This window comes from Rhinolophus sinicus, chromosome 16 (genome assembly GCF_057876585.1).
Source record: "Rhinolophus sinicus isolate RSI-liver-muscle chromosome 16, RSI-T2T, whole genome shotgun sequence".
Taxonomy (NCBI): Eukaryota; Metazoa; Chordata; class Mammalia; order Chiroptera; family Rhinolophidae; genus Rhinolophus; species Rhinolophus sinicus.
In genome coordinates this window covers 175,252,759-175,271,641 of record NC_142516.1, presented here as the reverse complement: position 1 = coordinate 175,271,641, position 18,883 = coordinate 175,252,759, and the positions used below count along the sequence as shown (strand labels likewise).

The following is an 18,883-nucleotide window of genomic DNA, read 5'->3' as shown; positions in this document are numbered from 1 at the left end:
AATCAGTGAACTTGAAGAAATGTCAATAGAGACTTCCATAACTGAAATACAAAGTTGAAAAAACTAATAAAAACAACAAAACAGAAAATCCATGAACTGTGGAACAATAACAAAAATTGGAAAATACACATAATGGGATCACCAGAGGGAGAAGAACGAGAGTCAAGAATAGAAGAAATAGTTAAATGAATGACGACTAAGAATTTCCTGGTACTAGTGACGAACATCAAACCACAGATCCATGAAGCTCAGGGAATACCAAGCAGAAGAATACCATAAAATATACACCGAGGAATATCACAATCAACCTTCAGAAAATCGAAGACTAAGAAAAATCTTGAAATAAGCCAGAAAAATAAAATAAATCTCTGAAGCTCCATCGAGGCTCATGGCGTTTTTCTGTGCACCTGTGATGATTCTTGGTAGATGCTGAACCCTCCTCCTCATTCCCTAAAGTGTCAGCTAATGGCTCAGTCTCTCTCTCTTACATTTCTTCTGACCAAATTGTTGGTGACCTTTCCTTCCATAATTTTGTTCTACCCTTTACATGAGTCACACAGTGTTATAATCTTTCCCTAGAAGTTGTCATCACCAATAATCGCACCTACCTAATAACCCAAATATCAAATAGCATGCTCTCTGAACATCAGCTTTTATATTTTCAGCTAGAACCCACAAAAACCCTGATTCCAACTACTTAACCTCACCAAGAACGCTAATCCATTGATTCTTCCTTTATAATTTTGTCATTTCTCCATATAACTCCACTTACCTCATTTTGATTATTATAGTCATAGAGCTACCATTAACATCTCTCACTACCCACATCTGGCTATAATTTAAATTCATAATCATTAGTTTTAAGAATGCCCTTAGTTCTGCCCAGTGATCCTAATACGAATCTCCACTCTTTCACTCTCACCCTCTCCCAGCTGATTATGCACAGTAGCTAACTCATTGCTTTCTCTGTAAGAAAATAAAAGCAATCTAAGAGAAACCGCATATGCCCTCCACCCCAAGATACGTAACATATATACATATACATACATATACATACACCTATACATTTATACATATACATATGTTTATACGTATATATATGTATAACCACAGAATCTGTCTTCAGTCCTTTTCAGATAGAAATGTTCAACATCTTTTCTAAAGTAATTGCTTCACATAATTTAGATACCCCCTCTCCACAGTAAAATCCAGGAATGCCCTCAAGCGACTCTCCCTTTCTCTCCTGTATCATTAGTCATTGGTTTTATTTATTTCCTCTCATCCACTTAATGGTCTTTTCATATACATAAATGTGCAACAATTCCCCTACTATCAAAAGAAATTCCTCTTGGCACTCAGCCAGCAGAGACCACTGAGCAGATCTGCCTCCCCTTGCTCCCACCCTAGCTCTGCTTCCTCTGCAACCATGTCTGATGAACCCAGTATGGCTGAGACTGAGAAATTCAATGAGTCGAAATTGAAGAAGGCAAAAATGCAACAGAAAAATCCAGTGCCTTTCAAAGGAACAGTTGAACAGAAGAAGCGAGCAGACGAAACGTAACAAGGGATGCACACCAACGTTCACTGTACATCCAACAAGCATTGCCTTCTTATTTTCTTTCTTTTAGCTGTTTAATTTTGTAAGATGAAAAGAGGTTGGGTCAAGTTGAAATGACTGTGCTGCCCATTTTCACATCAAAGAAGTACTGACAATGAAGACCACATCTACCTCTCCCATCTGCCTGTCTGGCTGGCCGGGCAGGAAAAGAACTTGCATGTCAGTGAAGAAAAAAGCTGGGTGAAACACAATTGAAAGCAAGACTAAAAACTCAAGTTGATTCAAGGGGTCCTACAGGCTGTAAAATGCAGTTTAATCAGAGTGCCAAGTTTTAAAATGATTTTGATTATTGGAATGCACATTTTTAATGTGCAAATAAAAAATTAAAACCTGAAAAAAGTGTCAGATACAGAATTAAAAGCCAGGCTAGTCTGACTAGAGGCACCCAGGGCAGGGGATCTGAACTGTACTCGTGCTTTGGGGCTCTATAGCATCTGCCGAAATGTGTGGACCCTATCACAGAAGAGTGTTTTAAAAAGCTTACAGTAAAGTATATTCGATGATAAAATAAAGCAACCATATTGGAAAAAAAAAGCAGAAAACCTGGGAAAAAAGAAACTCCTCTTGCCACCCAATATCTTATTCCTAATACTGGCCAATTGTTTTCTGTGAATTTTATACAGAAAAAAAGGTTGAAAAATGTGTTTTCTCTGTGTTTCATTATTATTATATTATTATTATTAACAATTATTATTATCTTTCCAGACCATTACTATCAGAATTTTACTCACGGTTTGTCAAGGTCACAAAAACCTTACTTTTCCAAAACCCACCCCTTCTTTCTTGAAATACTCTCCCCCTCCCAGATATAAATTTCTCTTCTCTGTCCTCCTTTCTTACTAGGCATTTCTCTTTACTCTCCTGACCTCAAGAACTGAATTTCAAAAAAGTGTTCCAAGGAATGTTCCATCGCCTTATACTCTTTGCACATTTATATTAAACCCAGGTGATCTTATCCGAGCCCATGTGTTTATAGACAATCCAATTATCAGACCTCTCCTCTCAATCACTCCAATTATTTTCTACTAAACCAAGTGCCTCTTGTCTCTTGATGGGTGTGTTTTGTTTTTTGTTTTGTTTTTTCAGACTTTTCCAACATTTTCTGTCCATCCATTCTGGTTCCATCCTTTGTATCACATTCTAACAATGTTCCCTGTCCATTCACCTACAGTCCGGGCAGTCTCCCTGGCATTCCTAGAATGCAAATAGATTAATTGTGTCCCAGGACCTCTGCAAGTGCCACTGTTTCTAACTAGGAAACCCTTCCCTGAAATATTCATATTGCTTGATTCCTCATTTTCATTTTGCTGGTACTTCAATTTCCCTTCATATAGAGACCTTCTTTAAACATCCTTTGTAATACAACATTCAAATCCTCATTCTTTTCTGGCTCCTTATCCATAACAGTGATCACTACCTCAAATTTATTTGTCTATTTTCCTTTAATTGACTCTATAAAAATATGTGTTGAAAAACTGAAGAAACCAAACACATTTTATTTTATTTTTTTCAGGTACTTCAAAATATCTCTACTACTATTTTCTTCTTCATTAGTTCACAATGCTAATATCTATGTTATCCCTAGATTTGGTATACATTTTTAGGAAGGAAAAGATAATTTTAAAATGAGAATATTTTCAGTTATCTTGACTACAGTTTTATGGTCAGTAAAAAGAGTAAAATACTAAGTTTTGTATGAGATAGATTTAAAAATCTTACTAGAAGGCCCTTTCGAGGCTTTCAGGTTTGTGATACAACGAAAATGATCCTACATAGACTTTCAAATGTTATATAATGTCTTAAATATTTCTCAAATTTTTTTTAAAAATCTGACATCCCAATGTTCAGTACTTAACCTACCTCAGGCAGTAACTTCAGTTACTGTTACTCATTTGGGCTTCCTATTGTCTATAAGATTGGACTTTTATGATTTCTTTTAGTATTACCATATCATACTTTTTTGTCTTTTTTACACAGCGTTATGGTTTCTTCCAAGCAATTAATTTTCAGAAAAAATTTCCATTAAAAATGTAACCCAATATAAATTTGCCACGGTAATGTAACTGTTTAAAAAATGTTATCTTCATTTATAACGGAGATATTCCAAAATTAAGAACTGTAAACTATGTTGGAAGAAAAGGCTAGCCAAATTCTATTAGTCTTTTTTTTTTTTTCCATTGGGATTTATTTAAGCAACCAGACATGGGAGATTACATGAATTCATAGATGCATCGGAAATTATTTTAATTGTCATGCCAAGTTTCCTCAACTGAGTTGGATGTTATAAATAGCTGATTATTTCTATAGTCTTCATGTGTTTTAAAAAAATCAATAACCTTAGTGATATCAAAAGATGTGCAGTAATTTCTGCAGTAGTGAGAAATTTAAGAACTTAAATGATTCCTAAGTCCAGTAATAAAAACTGCTCAGATGGTTCCACTTGTGTAACTGTTTGTAACAGCCTTGTACACTGTATTAGGGCAAATAATATTGTTTCCCATTATACACAGGTTTTTCCATTATCTGAAAGTAGAATGTTCCTATGAAATTTTCCATAAGCTGAAACGATGTTCAAAGCAATGGCAGGTTGATGCTTAGATGTGGAGTGTGGTTCCTGGGGAACGAGCTTGGTGGGACCACCCTTGCTGCTCAGGCTGCACGTGGCCTCTACAATGGCTCGCTGCAAAACAAATGCTGAATGCTATCATTTTATGTCTTTTTTGGTAAAAGTGAAAATCCTTTTCAGATTTACTTCAGTTAGTGAAAACAAGGTACTAATGTCGGTCTTCTGTAGAAGCAAAGCAGTATAAAGCAAACTTTCAAAAAGCAGGGGATACCTGTATTTATAGATAGCAATGCTTTTAGCTATGCATGGCTGAAAAGGCTAAATAAACACAGTCTCATAAATGTCATTGTTTAATATTGAAATGCATTTTCCCTTCAAAAATAAACTAATATTTTTGTTCAATTTAGGCAATCCATACATGTGCACAAGGGTTTGTATATATTTATGTAAAGAATTTAATTTATTTTATCTTTTTACATCTAATTTTCAAGAAACTTAAACACAAAACAAATTTAATATCAAAAGAAGAGACAATCTCTTTAAATCAAGTGATAAACAACTCAGGATATTAGTATGGGAGAATATGAAAAAGTTAATCTTCAGAATAACAGAGCAATAAAAACAAGGTCTGTCCAAATTCTTCATTAATAATTGAAACATAGATGCATACGTGACGGGCTTTGTTAGTAATGAGCACCAGGCATAAATATTTAACAGTTTGCTTGTGAAATGTGTCCTAAATTATGTCTAAATGTTAACAAGGATGTCTTATACTTGACAGAACAATGAGGGACATAAATATTTCAAAGCAGCAAGCATGACAGGTGGAAGCTGAGAAAACACAAGGCAGCCTCTATGTACTTCTTAACTCTTCAACCTTCAGATATGTGCTTTTTAAGTTTAATAGGAACAAAGTGTTTCACCATCAAAGCCAATGTTTATATCAGTTACATCAAAGCTATACTAGAACCTCTTTAAAGTACACTTTTCAGACAAATAATGCATACAAAGTGATGTGTCTTAGTGGTATAAAGAGAATTGACAAGTAAGACAATGTATTTGAAGTGCAACAATCTCCTTAATAGCTACTGCACTCTATTTTGTTTCCTGACCAACCCTCTTACAAAGACATATGTAGATCATGAACAATTCTCAAGGCTGTTGCCATACACACACACACACACACACACACACACACACACACACACAAATACATAAACCTAGCAGAAAATAGATAAGATTGATTGTACCTGTCCTTTAGTTAAAAATATAAATTTTCCTACAGTGCTAGAAATAGTATAATACCAGGTAGGATATTTTGGGCATATAATTCAGCCAATACTTATTTGTCTCCTAAAAACAAATGTTTCAATCAAACCTAATAAATGGTCGAGCATGAACTAAATAACACAAGCGTCTTTGAATAATGAAAATATGTGGAGACATGATTAAGACAAATGTCAGATTCCACCATAGTTCAGCCACAGACATACTATGTAGCTTTAGAAAAGTCATTCACCTTCTCCTGAAATTGTATTGTTCTCAATAAAATAATGAAAGGAAAGGTCATCATTATATTCAATTATAATATAAAATGTGACAGTATAAAATAAAAAGCCTAGAGGGACACAAAGTATTTGATGAAATAATATTGGAGAACCACAGTATTAAAAGCATCGCTATTAATGCGAGTGTTTAGATTGCATCCTTTCAGTAGAGGAGAGATGGTTTTTACTAAATTTAATGAATTTTATCAGACAATAGCAAGTTTGCTTTTTGTTTTACTTTATTATACATGGTAATAGTCATGCTACATTTTATTTTATTTTATTACTATTTTATTTCTTTTTCCGGCAGTATAATTTCCCTGAAATTATTCCTTTAGAGGCTATCGGTAACTTTCTTATAGCTATATCAATGTTTTCTCGGAACACTGTTTCCTCATCCTAAACCACTTGACTACCGATAATACTAATTATTGTTCTTATCTCTTCTCATACATTCATTTATTTGTTTATTCAGTCATGCTATAAAAATTATTAAGTTTTTACTGTGCATTATGCTCTCATCATGACTCTGGGGCTTTTACTCAAAATCGGCCTTATGCTTTTAGTACATATTCTCTTAATACCACATATTCATTTCTTCTAAAATGAACCAATGATTTCAAACTTCACCAAACCTGCTCACAATTTAAAATGCAATATTACACTTGGAGAATAAAAATTGGATATTTCCTCACTTTTCTCCCTAAAGTTCATTCCGTTTTGAATGCTGGTTTTCTGTTACTGAATTCATCAAGTTCAAATACCTGAGTGTATAATTCAATGTGTGCCATTGCTTTAAAGTGTGGTGAACTCTCTTATTTCTTTCATTCATATTTATATCGTGTAAATTTTAGTTCCAAATTATTTTTCAAATCTTTTAACTTATGTATGTCACGACTGCTACAATGTAATCTGAGCTGTTATCATCTTTCAGCTAGATTTTGAAGTAATGCCTGAATTATTTATTCCTTTAATAACCTCTCCTAACAGTTCTGTACACTTAATACAAGGTTGTCATACTGAACTATAAAATTAATTATTTTTATCCATCATGAAAAGAAAGCTAATATTTTCTCATGGGTCAAAAAATAAAGGCAAAAATTCTTAATTTAACACACAAGTTCTTCATAGTTTATCTTATATGATAGTCTAAGCTATTATCTAGTTTCGTGTCAAGACATTCTGCTCCCCATTTTTTCCTACATATTCTTCATGCTGTTTCTTACTATAGGACCTTTGTGTATGCTGTTTCTTCTGCTTTGAACAATCTTCCCTTCCCTTTTAAAATATAGTACTTTCAGTCATTCAACCCAGCTCAAACTCATGTCTCTATAAACACTTCTATGAGATTCAGACTTATCATTCTCTGTTACACACCTTAGGTTACTGTCTACCTCTTGTTTAAAACACTTTTTCACAATCAAAATTTTATATGATAATTAATGTCTTTTTCACATTAGATAATCCCATGAAAGAAGGAAATATGTGTATTCATATCCAGCATTATATTCCATGTATATACTACATACTATATAGCTATTGAATGAGTAAACCTTAAGAATAACATCTCAACTTGGCTTGTCTTTATATCAAAGACATCTCTGAGTCTTTGATATAACCCTGATACGATTTATTTGGTCTTGTATGTAGACGGTAGATCCTAATTTCCTATTAGAATAGATTTATACTGTTATGTAGGTTATCATTTTATCAGTTTATAAAAGGTAATAATATAGTAGGATATTTATGATTTGCTTTACTTTTTAAAACAACACATCACTGAGGCATTATAGAGTATATTTCAGTGTATATGCCCTTAATATTATATTTATGTAGCACTACCAAATTAAGTTAAAATAAATTGATACTTTTAATAAAGAAAATGTTAATTTTCTTTAAATTGAAAACAATAAAGATCATTTTAAAAATAAACCAACTATATAACAATTTTAATTTTTTTTCATTATTGTTATTACCAATTAAAAATTAAAATATATTTTCATTTATCAATAGGCTGGATACTTGCTTTGGTACATTTTCATTAATTTTATTCATATCTGCTTTTCATTGAAACCCCACTCAATGAAAATTAATTAATGCCCCATTTAATCCCAAATAACTCATTTATTTTTCCATAGGGAGAACCTATTTTTTGAAGAAAAACTTCTAAATTTTAAGTTTTGTTACCCTCTATACAGAGGATACAGAGGATGCGAAAAAATGTACATACATTGTAAGAAAGAAGAAAACTATTACAATTGTAATACTCAATACATACTGATAACAAAAGATGTGAATACAAGTCATATGTATACATTTTTTTGTTGTTTTGGCACCTCCAGTATAATATCACCATAAGAAACGTTGCCCATATACTCTCCAGCCTTTATAACTATCATCTCCCATAACATGTGTTACTTTCCTATAACTAGCCATATGTATTATCTTAAGGGATAAAAAACTTATATTTGGAACATGCCATAAGGAAAGATGAAATACTGCCATTTGTGACAACATGGATGGATCTGGTGATTATCATGCTAAGCAAAATAAGTCAGACAGAAATTGTCAAGAACCATATGATTTAACTCATGTAGAGAATATAAAACTGAAAGTAATACATGAACAAGACAAGTAAACAAAGAAACAAAAACTCATAGACACAGACAACAGTTGAATGGTTACCAGAGAGTAAAGACAGGTTAGAAGAGGGTAAGGAGGGTCAAATATATGGTGATGGAAGGAGAACTGACTCTGGATGGTGAACACACAATGTAATATATAGACGATGTATTATAGAAATGTACACTTGAATCCTATATAATTTTACTAACCAACATCACCTCAATAAATTAAATATTAAAAAGATACATTTTTCCCTTTCTTTTTTCTTTTTACCCATTACATTTGTTTCTGGTGTTTTAAAGCAGTCTTAGAATTAAAATGGAGACAAGGAGGTATTAAGAAGAATTTTGCTTTTGGTAGCTGTGAAGCTGGATCCCAGCCGGGAGAAGACATTGGATCTCACCGTCCTCCTGGCCCTTAGACCCTCCCCCGAAGTCTCTCAATAAAATGGTTGTGGATATGGGAAGTTTGGGAAATGAAAGAGTAATCACACAGGAAGGATGCGAAAGAAGTAACTACTTCCCTAAGCATTCTAAAAATATTTATTGTTTATTACATGTATTACTGTATTTTAATACATCCTTAACATAAGTTGTGAAACTGTAGCTGAAATACAGTGCTGATTTGAACAGTGGTTATAAAGACTCTCTGCTACTTGCCATTTAGAAAGAGAAGGAACAAGACATTAAGAACAGACAAAAACAGAAAGGCAGAAAAAAAAAGATCATTTAAGCCAAAATATCAAAAACATCTAAGTTACACCCAGATATGGCTAACTTCAAGTATCATTTTTATACTCTGTCATGCCGTGGAGCACAAAGAAGGGATTGATTCCCCTGAGTAGCGAATTAGAAAACACTTCATAGAAAAATTTGCATTTGATGCAGGCTATAAATTTAATAGGATCTCCAAAGTAGCTGTGGAAAGACAGCAAGAAAAAGTTAATTTGAACAAAATAAATTCTATAATTAGGGAGGGTACAGGGGAATTCTATGGAATTGATATTTTGCTTGATATGTGCTAGGCTTGAAGACTGCTACAGATTATGATTGAATACATCTTTCTTATACAGTGCAATTATAGAACATGAGTGCTTTATGCAAACTAGCAGGGTAGAAGTATTTAGGGATATTTTTCTTTGCAGGAAGACAATCTTCCTTGTGCCACCGTAGGCATCAGTTATACAACAAAGGCAACACAAGATGCTGATAAATACATTCCCTCTGAAATTCAACTTCCCAAGCAGGGCAAATCCACAAGGCCATGAAGAAATTTCCTGGGAGAAAGCGAAAACAGATTTTTCCCTTCTTCATACACAAACCAGTGAGGTATTTACTTTTAGTTTAAGTTTTGGTTTGTTTCAGCTTTATTAAATAAACTCCTATTAATATGTGCATACATTGCATGTAATATCTTATTCTATGACAAGGATTAGCGTTACTGATATACTGGACAAAAATCTCCAGTAATCTTTGCAGCTGACTCTAAACAGTAAGAGCATTCTCATAATCTCCTCCACCACCACCAAAACTCTGTATTCCACCTGCATCTAATCTTGGGTTATCACCTGTATCTAATTTTGGGTTATCACCTGTAGCTAATCTTGGGTTATCACCTGTATCTAATCTTGGGTTATCACCTGGTAAGAGGCAAACATGGATGAACTTTGAGGCTCATTTCCATCTTTTTTTCAGTAATTTAGCTGAGAGAGAAGGCTTAACTGAACAGTGCCAGTGGGCAGAGAGACAAGAATGTCACAATTTGTCGTCATTCTGAGTAGCGAGGCTCTTCTCAGAGCCCTTGTATATGCCTACATTGTCCCTCAGTATACACACTCGTTAGCATAATTCCTCAGCCCAACAATCCCTTGATAGATTTCTTGTTAATTTGAAAAACTATTGTCACTAACCAATTTTCCGCTAACCTGCAATTCTGTAAGTATATACTACAGTGTGAAGTAGGGCTTATTCTCTCTTGGAACACTGGCCATGGTCTATGTAGAATACTTATGCCTAGCTTGTACTGAAGACTGCCAGAAGTTAGAAAATACTAGGTGCCCTGAAAATGCTCTACTTAAACATATTTTTTTTTCCAAATAAACTTTATTTGTATTTCTTCTGTGTGGTAGTACTAGTGTGTGTTCATGACTCCCATGGAGAACATCCTCAGGTGTGAAATTTAGACCATTCGTCTATAGGTATCTGCTCACACATATAGAAATATGCACAAAATGTAGTAACCCCCAAAATGCCAAAGGTTTTGAGTACAGCATAGGGAACAGAGTCAGTGGAACTGTAACAGCTATATATGATATCAGAGGGGTAGTAGATTAGGGGAGGGGGTTATCACTTTGTGAGGAGTATAAATGTCTAACTAATTCATTGTTTTGTACACCTGAAACTAATTTAAAAATAAAATAAAAAATAACAATAACTTTTAAAAAGTTTTCCTAAGAATTTGAATGTTGTAAATAAAGAGTCATGATAAAGGACACATTTTTTTTTTTACGCTCTTGCTCAGCTTTTCTTTTTAATGACCACTCCCAGTGTTGCTTCACCCATATTCCTAGATACTACTACAGAATATATACATAATTTCCCTCTAATTAGAGGAAGCCCATTCTTCTTTGGAAATATTTGTGACAACAAAATCAGGTCTTGGAAGGCCTGTGTTCTATATCTAAACATTTATCAAAGAATTTCCCAACAAAGACCACCTTCTTACTCTCAATTGTTGATAACATTTAGAACATCTTTTTCCATGTTGTTATATTAAATCAGTGAAATCAAACCTATGAACTGAGATACTTTGTGGAAATTCCATATATATTACATAAAAGAGACTACAGTATTTTAGAGCTTAATTTCTTTAAGCTATTACTGAGCAGGAAATCATATGGGGCCAGACAATTAAATTTGTGAACTCACCCTAGAAAAAGTGCTACATACCTCACTGCTGAATATCAGTATGGTCACCTTCAAAGTACTCCCCTTGGGAAGCTATGGACTGATGCCTGCGCCTAGTCCACCCTTCAAAGCAGCTTTGGAACTCTTTTTCTGGAATGGCCATCAGAGCTATCCTCGTATTTCCCTTGATATCCTGAATGTCACCAAAATGTCTTCCTTTCAATATTTCCTTTATCTTTGGGTCAAGAAAGAACTCATTGGGGGGCCAGATCAGGTGAGTAGCGAGGGTGTTCCAATACAGTTATTTGTTTACTGGCTAAAAACTCCCTCACAGACAGAGCCCTGTGAGCTGGTGCATTGTCGTGATGCAAGAGCCATGAACTGTCGGCAAAAAGTTCAGTTCGTCTAACTTTTTCATGCAGCCTTTTCAGCACTTCCAAATAGTAAAAACTTGGTTAACTGTTTGTCCAGTTGGTACAAATTCATAATGAATAATCCCTCTGATATCAAAAAAGGTTAGCAACATCATAGCAATGATTCACGAACTTAATTGCCAGCCATCATATGAAACTTGTAAATAATATGAATTTTAAGATGTTTAAATAATTTTCTTAAATACCTTAATTCAGGATTCCAGAGTAATATTAATTGAAATATTAATTGAAATGTTTTAATGAAGTTAAAATTAAGTGTTGGTATTAAATATAGATGTTGACATAAAAATTATTACTAACATTTTAGAGTAAGAAAGCACAGGGACACAAGCACATTAAAATTGTTTTAATCCTTTAACAAGATGTTTTTAGAAGTGTTATATCCTATTTTAAATTAAGTATTTTCTATTAAAATTGTGAATTCCAATGATTTTACATGTATTTTCTTAATTATTGCGCAATACAAAAATTATTCTTCTTGGCCGTATATTTTTCTGAAAATGAAACTCATTTTGATTCACATTCACAATACTCAAGTTCTCAATTTCTTTTCATACCTCAAATTTCTTATATTTTATATAAAATTAGGGTCACAAGAAAATTCCAGCTAATTTAGAAAATCAACTAAATCCATATGAATAACATGCTAGTAACTCGTTCTAGATATCACACTATCTTCAAAGAATAATAAAAAAGGAAGCAGCAGGTGAAAAACTCCAAATAGCCATTACCATATTGAAGTAAAAGAACAAAGTTGAAGGACTGATTCTTCTCAAAAAGAAACTCAAAATGGATCACAAACCTAAATGAAAAACACAAAACTGTATAATTTCTAGAACATAAAAGAAAATCTAGAATACTTTGGATATGGTGATGATTTTTTTAGATATAACACCAAAGGCATGATGCATGAAAGAAATAATTGATTAACTGGATCACTAAAATCTAAAACTTTTCTGTGTGAAAGATAATGTCAACAGAATGAAAGGTGAGTCACAGAGTGGGAGAAAGAATATATTTGCAAAAGACACATTTCATAAACAGCAGTTAACCAAAACATGCAAAGAACCCTGAAAACTCAACAATAAGAAAACTGACTATGGGTGGTGAACACACAATGTAATATATAGATGATAAATTATAGAAATGTACACTTGAAATCTATATAATTTTGTTAACTAATGTCACCCCAATAAATTTAATAAAAATTTCGGAAGATAAAGTCCTAGAGATAATTTAAAAAGAAACTAAGAAAATAAAATGGGTCAAAGTCTTTAATACACACCTTACCAATGAAGATATACAGATGACAAATAAGAATGAAAAGATGCTGGACATCATACGTCATCATACGTCACCACTACACACCTCTCAGAAATGCTAAAATGTGGAACACTCACAACACCAAATTCTGGCAAGGATTTGGCGCAGCAGAAATTCTCAGTACTTGCTGGTAGGAATGCAGAATGGTGTAGCCACTTTGGAAGACAGTTTGGCAGTTTTTTATAAAAATAAACATACCCTTATCATCAGATCTAGCAACTGTACTCATTGACTTTTACTCAAAAGAGTTGGAAATTTACATTCACACAATAACCTGCATATGAATGTTTAGAACATCTTTACTCATAACTGCCAAAACTTGGAATCAACCTACATGTTGTTCAGTAGGTAAAAGGATAAATAAACTGTAGTACATCCAGACAATTATCCAGGAATTGAAAAAAAAAAAAAAACCTGAAGGAAGCATGCATACACATTACTTGGTAAAAGAAATCAGTCTAAAAAGGCTACATACTGCCTGATTTCAATATGACATTACGGAAAAGGCAAAATTATGGAGACCATAAAAACACCAGTGACTGCCAGAAGGTGAGATAGAGAGAGTTGAAGAGGTGAACACACAGATTTTTAGGGCAGTGAAAGTTCCCTATCTGATATTATAATGATTGACACATGTCATTATACATTTGTCCAAACTCACAGAATTTGCAACACTAAGAGTGAAGCATACTGTAAACTATGGACTTTGGGTGATAATGATGTGTCAATAAAAGTTCATCAATTGTTATAAATGTATCAGTCTGGTAGGAGAGGTAAATAATGTCACAGGAAAGGTTATATGGGAAATCTCTGTACTTTGTCTTTGATTTTTCTGTGAACCATGAACTACACACAAATAATTTTTTTTTAAATGTATGTAAGTACATGGAATAAAGCAAATGTTAAAAATGCATAGTATTAATGGTTGCTAAAATAACATTACAGTATATTTACTAGCAAATGTAATAATTTTCCTTTTCCTTATGAAAAGGAGAAGGAGGTTAATCCAGTTTTCCAAAGTCAGAAATACAGGATGTAGCACTCACAGTTCAGAAGGATGGAAATAAATCAGAGTTAAGCTAGGAAATAAAATCCTATTAAAACAGTTTCAATGATAGAAATTTGAAAGTGATGAAAAACTTAACTCTAACTCTTCATTTGTAGAAAGAACTAAAAATAAAAAAAAAGTTAACCTTATACATATTTTTTTTCTTTTCAATGAGCATTAATGCATGGATGGAAGGCAAATAAATGGTTGGTACAAAATAATTTTCTCACTAAACAGAATTACAAAACTCACATATGATGGAAGTGATAATTTTTGTTTTATTTTAATGCTCTCACAAATGTTACAAGCTAATTTACATCTTTAATTACTAAATCTTTCAGATATTACATATCTTGAAAATATTAACAAAACCAAGAGCCCTTAGAGGCTGCTATGTAGCTAAAAGTTACATTTTTTTTCTCAATATGTGGTTATAGTGTGAAATGTAACTGTGAAAATGACATTGTGGGCTGCTATATTTATCCTCTCAGTGACTTAAGCAACACATCAAGTTTACTTAATTTATAATTGTTTTTATCACTTGATGCTGCAGGCACAACCTGAAAGAAAAAATTACTTACTTTCTGTTTTACACCATTGCCCATAATAGGAACTCAACACTTGAATTTTTCATATTGATTGACATACTCAGGGAGGTTACCAAACCCTCCTTGATAACCTAGTCCCAAACAGCAGTTTTTCCCGTTTACTAGTAGTTTAGGTAGTCTTAAATCTAACAATATTGTAAGGTAGAATGAAACACCCTTTCCAAATATTCCTGAAGAAATGCACTTATACTAGAGAAATTAAAATGTTACTTATAATTAGAGAGCATCTTATTTTATATAAAATTTAAAAAGAAATATATGAAAATCACAGCTATTTAGAGCCTTTTGCAAGGTTTTTCGGTGTTAGGATAACTAGTAATTTGGGGGGAAAAAGGCCAAATTTATATTTAGATGCATGTAGACATTAAAGTTTTAGTTGTTTAGACGTCCTATAAAAATTAGTTATCAAGTGGGAAATTACTGTGCTAACTCTAAAAATACAATTGACACAAAATTAGTTATCATTAGGCACATAGGAAGTGGCCAAATGTTACCTTTAATTAGACATTCATCTGATTTAAACTTTAATACTATTCTGCCATAATAAAAGATGAAAGAGAGCCATTTGCGACACCATGGATGTATCTTGAGATTATTATGCTACGTGAAATAAGTCATACAGAAACAGTCGAGAACCCTATGATTTTACTCATATGTGGTATACAAAACTGAAAACACTAACGAACAAGACAAATAAATGAAGAAACAAAAACTCATAGACACAGACAATAATTTAGTGGTTACCAGAGGGTAAGTCAGGAGGGGGACGGTAGGTGAGGGTAAAAGGGATCAAATATATGGTGACGGAAGGAGAACTGACTCTGGGTGGTGAACACACTATGTGAGATATAGATGATGTATTACAGAATGGTACACCTGAAACCTATGTAACCTTACTAACAATTATCACCCAAATAAGCTTTAATAAAAAAAAAAACAGGAAAATAAATACCAAAATAAAAAATAAACTTGTTCACACCACTTACATGTAAAAAGTTACAAAAAAAAAAAAAAAAAAAGATTTTTAAAATTCTAAAAGTGTTGGCTATTTTTTTCAAAAATTGAAGTGTTTATTTTATGAAGGTGGAGAACTATCTTATGCAATGAGAAATAATAATCACACCTCCTTTCCTGCGTCTTCCAAAATCACAATAATGTAAATTAGAAACAAATTTATAGGTCCTTATAAATTTCTAGAATAAAAACTTCAGCCATTTTTTTTAAGACAACACGAAAGCATCTTACAATTACCTTCTCAACCTTGAGTCATGGTGCGTTGACTCTACTGGTTTCTGAAAGTAGATTATTAAATATTTAGGAGTTTTGTAAGGCATTCAGTAAAGTGTAGCTTTGTTCATTTATGATAGGGTGTGTACATTATGGAAACCATACAAATCAGGGTTTTTAATTTAAAAACCCTTAAATATAATTTTCATTTCTGAGAGTCAGTTTAGTTTACCTGTGCAGACATTAGTTGTAGCACCTGAAAAATTCCATGTATAGTCTTTAAAATCCATATCAGCAAATGGATTTCTTTCTAAATTTAAGTACACTTCCTTTGTCTATTGGAAGACACTTCAAATAATCTTAGAGGAATGAAATTAAAGTTAAGGACTTGCAGAGGAACACTAATATTGTTATCCAAATTTATTGTTTAAGAATGGTTCAGTAATCACCTGCACATCATATAATACACAGGGAGATATATACTAAGCATAGTGTATCTCAATTAAAAACTTTTATCACATGCCTTGAGCTCTTCGGGAACAAAAGTTTATTTTTAACATGTGTTTAGTTTTGAATATTCTATATTTATACACATTTTTTTTTTTTTTTTAAATTTATGATGTTCAGAAGAGGGGATTCCTATAACGTGTGAATCAGTTAAAGTCATACATTTTAAGAAACAACACAGAAATCAACTGATGTAGTCATAAAGAAAAAATATATATTAATCTGAGTACAAATTGAATATATGATGAATGTTTTCAATAATACTCTAGGCAAATGGACTCTGAAAATGTAGAAGAAATTGGGGAATTGATGAAAAGGTAAGCAGGCTTGACAAAATTAAAATAGATGGCATTCAAATTATGGAAATTTAATAAAGGATTTATAAAATTTATTTTGAAATACACATTAAAGAATAATTATAAGTCATAACTTTCCATAGTTGGCATGATAATATAAACATAAGATTATGACAGTATAAGTATTTCTGTTATTAGATAAAATTAGGTATAGAAGATATTATTAGATATAGAAAAATGTCATTAGAAAAATAGCATGCATCTCTGCATTGTAAGTTCTTAATCAAATAGATTTCATATTCTTTGAGGAAAAGACATCTTCTGTTTCTTTAATAGCATCTTAATAAACTATTTACAGAGTAAAATTTCTAAATATCTCTGTAGTTATGAATAATTTTTGGAAAATATCCATAATGTGTGAGTAATTAAAATAGGAAAAAAAATGCCCATTAGGAACAAACAAGAGATTGATAAGAAAAAATTCTGGAAAATCAAACATATTTTGAAGGCTTATTGAACTATATTAGAGAAATACCACTGGCATAACATATCTTATGTTCAACAAAGCTGTTTTAGAAAGAATCTTATATGTGGAATCTTATATCATGAACATTCATAATGATGATTTGACAAAAATTTGTTTTCTAAGCAAGGCATTACAATAGATGCTATGTGATAGTAAAGTTAAAAGAGATGAATTATAATACTTTGAAAAATCATATTCAGAAGTCATTGATAAATAACGAAAAAAAGCCATGAAGATATTTAGTTCACATCTCTATTCTTTCGATAGTTAAAAGTAACAATCTGACGAGTTTGTATAAAATAATAATTAAATCTATATACTAGCTTAGCAATGAATCAAATCTAATACGATAAAAATGCCAAAATGGAAAACGCAACTGTCTCACTGGGATCCCATCAACCCCCTGACACAAATACACAATAAAAGAAAACACAAGCAGGACATATAGAGTCACCAACATATAACAATTACAGACTGAAAAAAAGTAATACTTCACAAGGATTTTGAATGGCTATAGATAGGTAAAATATGTAAAATATGAGAAGTAGCTGGCTTCATACAAATCACAAATCTTACCCAGTACCATTGGGTAATATTGACTAATTATTACCTGCATATACAAGCCAAAAAGCAAACCACAACAAGAGCAGCATCACTGGAATGGCATAAACTATCAGATTCTGCTCGCCTCAAATGATTTAATCTGAAGAGCACCCATTTTGGTTTCTGATTATGAGAACTGTGCTAGAGGAATCTCTTTAGGTTTGAAACTTTTTACTGTATTTCCCCAAAAATAAGACCAGGTCTTATATTAATGTTTGCTCCATAAGACACATTAGGGCTTATTTCCACAGGATGTCTTATTTTTTCATGTACAACAATTTACATTTATTCATGTACAACAATCTATATTTATTCAATTATTCATGGACAAAAATATAAATTTATTCAAATACAGCCATGTCATTTTCTTCTGGACCATCATCAGAACTCTTCAAACCCCAAATTCTGGCTTGAATTTCTTGCGATCTATTTCCTATAGAACCATTAGCCCCAATCTCTCACATCCAATAACAAAGCTCTCCTTAAATGAGCACTTCTTGTCCATGTAGCCTGCTTGTAGTGCATTGGCAACACAGCTCTCAGTGATTTTATCCCATGAATTCTTCACCCAATTTACGACGTCTTACAGGCTAGGCTTTACAAAGTTTCCACACTGATTTCTCTCCATTCTATATTCAATGTCGTCATTGATTTCCATGCGCAAATGGTCCCTGAATGGCTTGTTTATTGCAATATCAAGAGTCTGGAGCTAGGCCGTCATTCCTGTGGGAATCATTACTTGATCTATTCTTCTCTCTGCAAGGAAGTTCTTCATGTCTTTAGCGTGGTGAGTGCTGGCTGAATCCCAGACTAGCAAACCTCTCTGGCCCCCTCGCAAAACCAGTGGCAGCATTAATTCGACCCACTTCCTTGTAACTGCTTTTGTGCACCAAGCTTTTTTGGTTTCAAGAACATAAATGCCTGAAACACATTCAATCTTACCTTTCTTGCCCTCACTGATGATTAGAGGTGGGGCTTTGTTTCCATCCAGATGAATTGCCAAAATACAGGTAACATGTGCACTTTTGCAACCAGTGGATGGAATGTAG

At 32.8% G+C, this 18,883-nt stretch overlaps 1 protein-coding gene across 1 annotated transcript; it reads left to right on the top strand.

The window, feature by feature from the left end:
• The first annotated feature begins 1,426 nt into the window (after positions 1 to 1,426).
• LOC141571287 (thymosin beta-4-like) lies at positions 1,427 to 1,561 on the top strand. The gene has a single exon (XM_074331558.2). It carries the CDS (start codon positions 1,427 to 1,429, stop codon positions 1,559 to 1,561), a length of 135 nt encoding a protein of 44 aa, XP_074187659.2.
• The last annotated feature ends 17,322 nt before the right edge of the window (positions 1,562 to 18,883 follow it).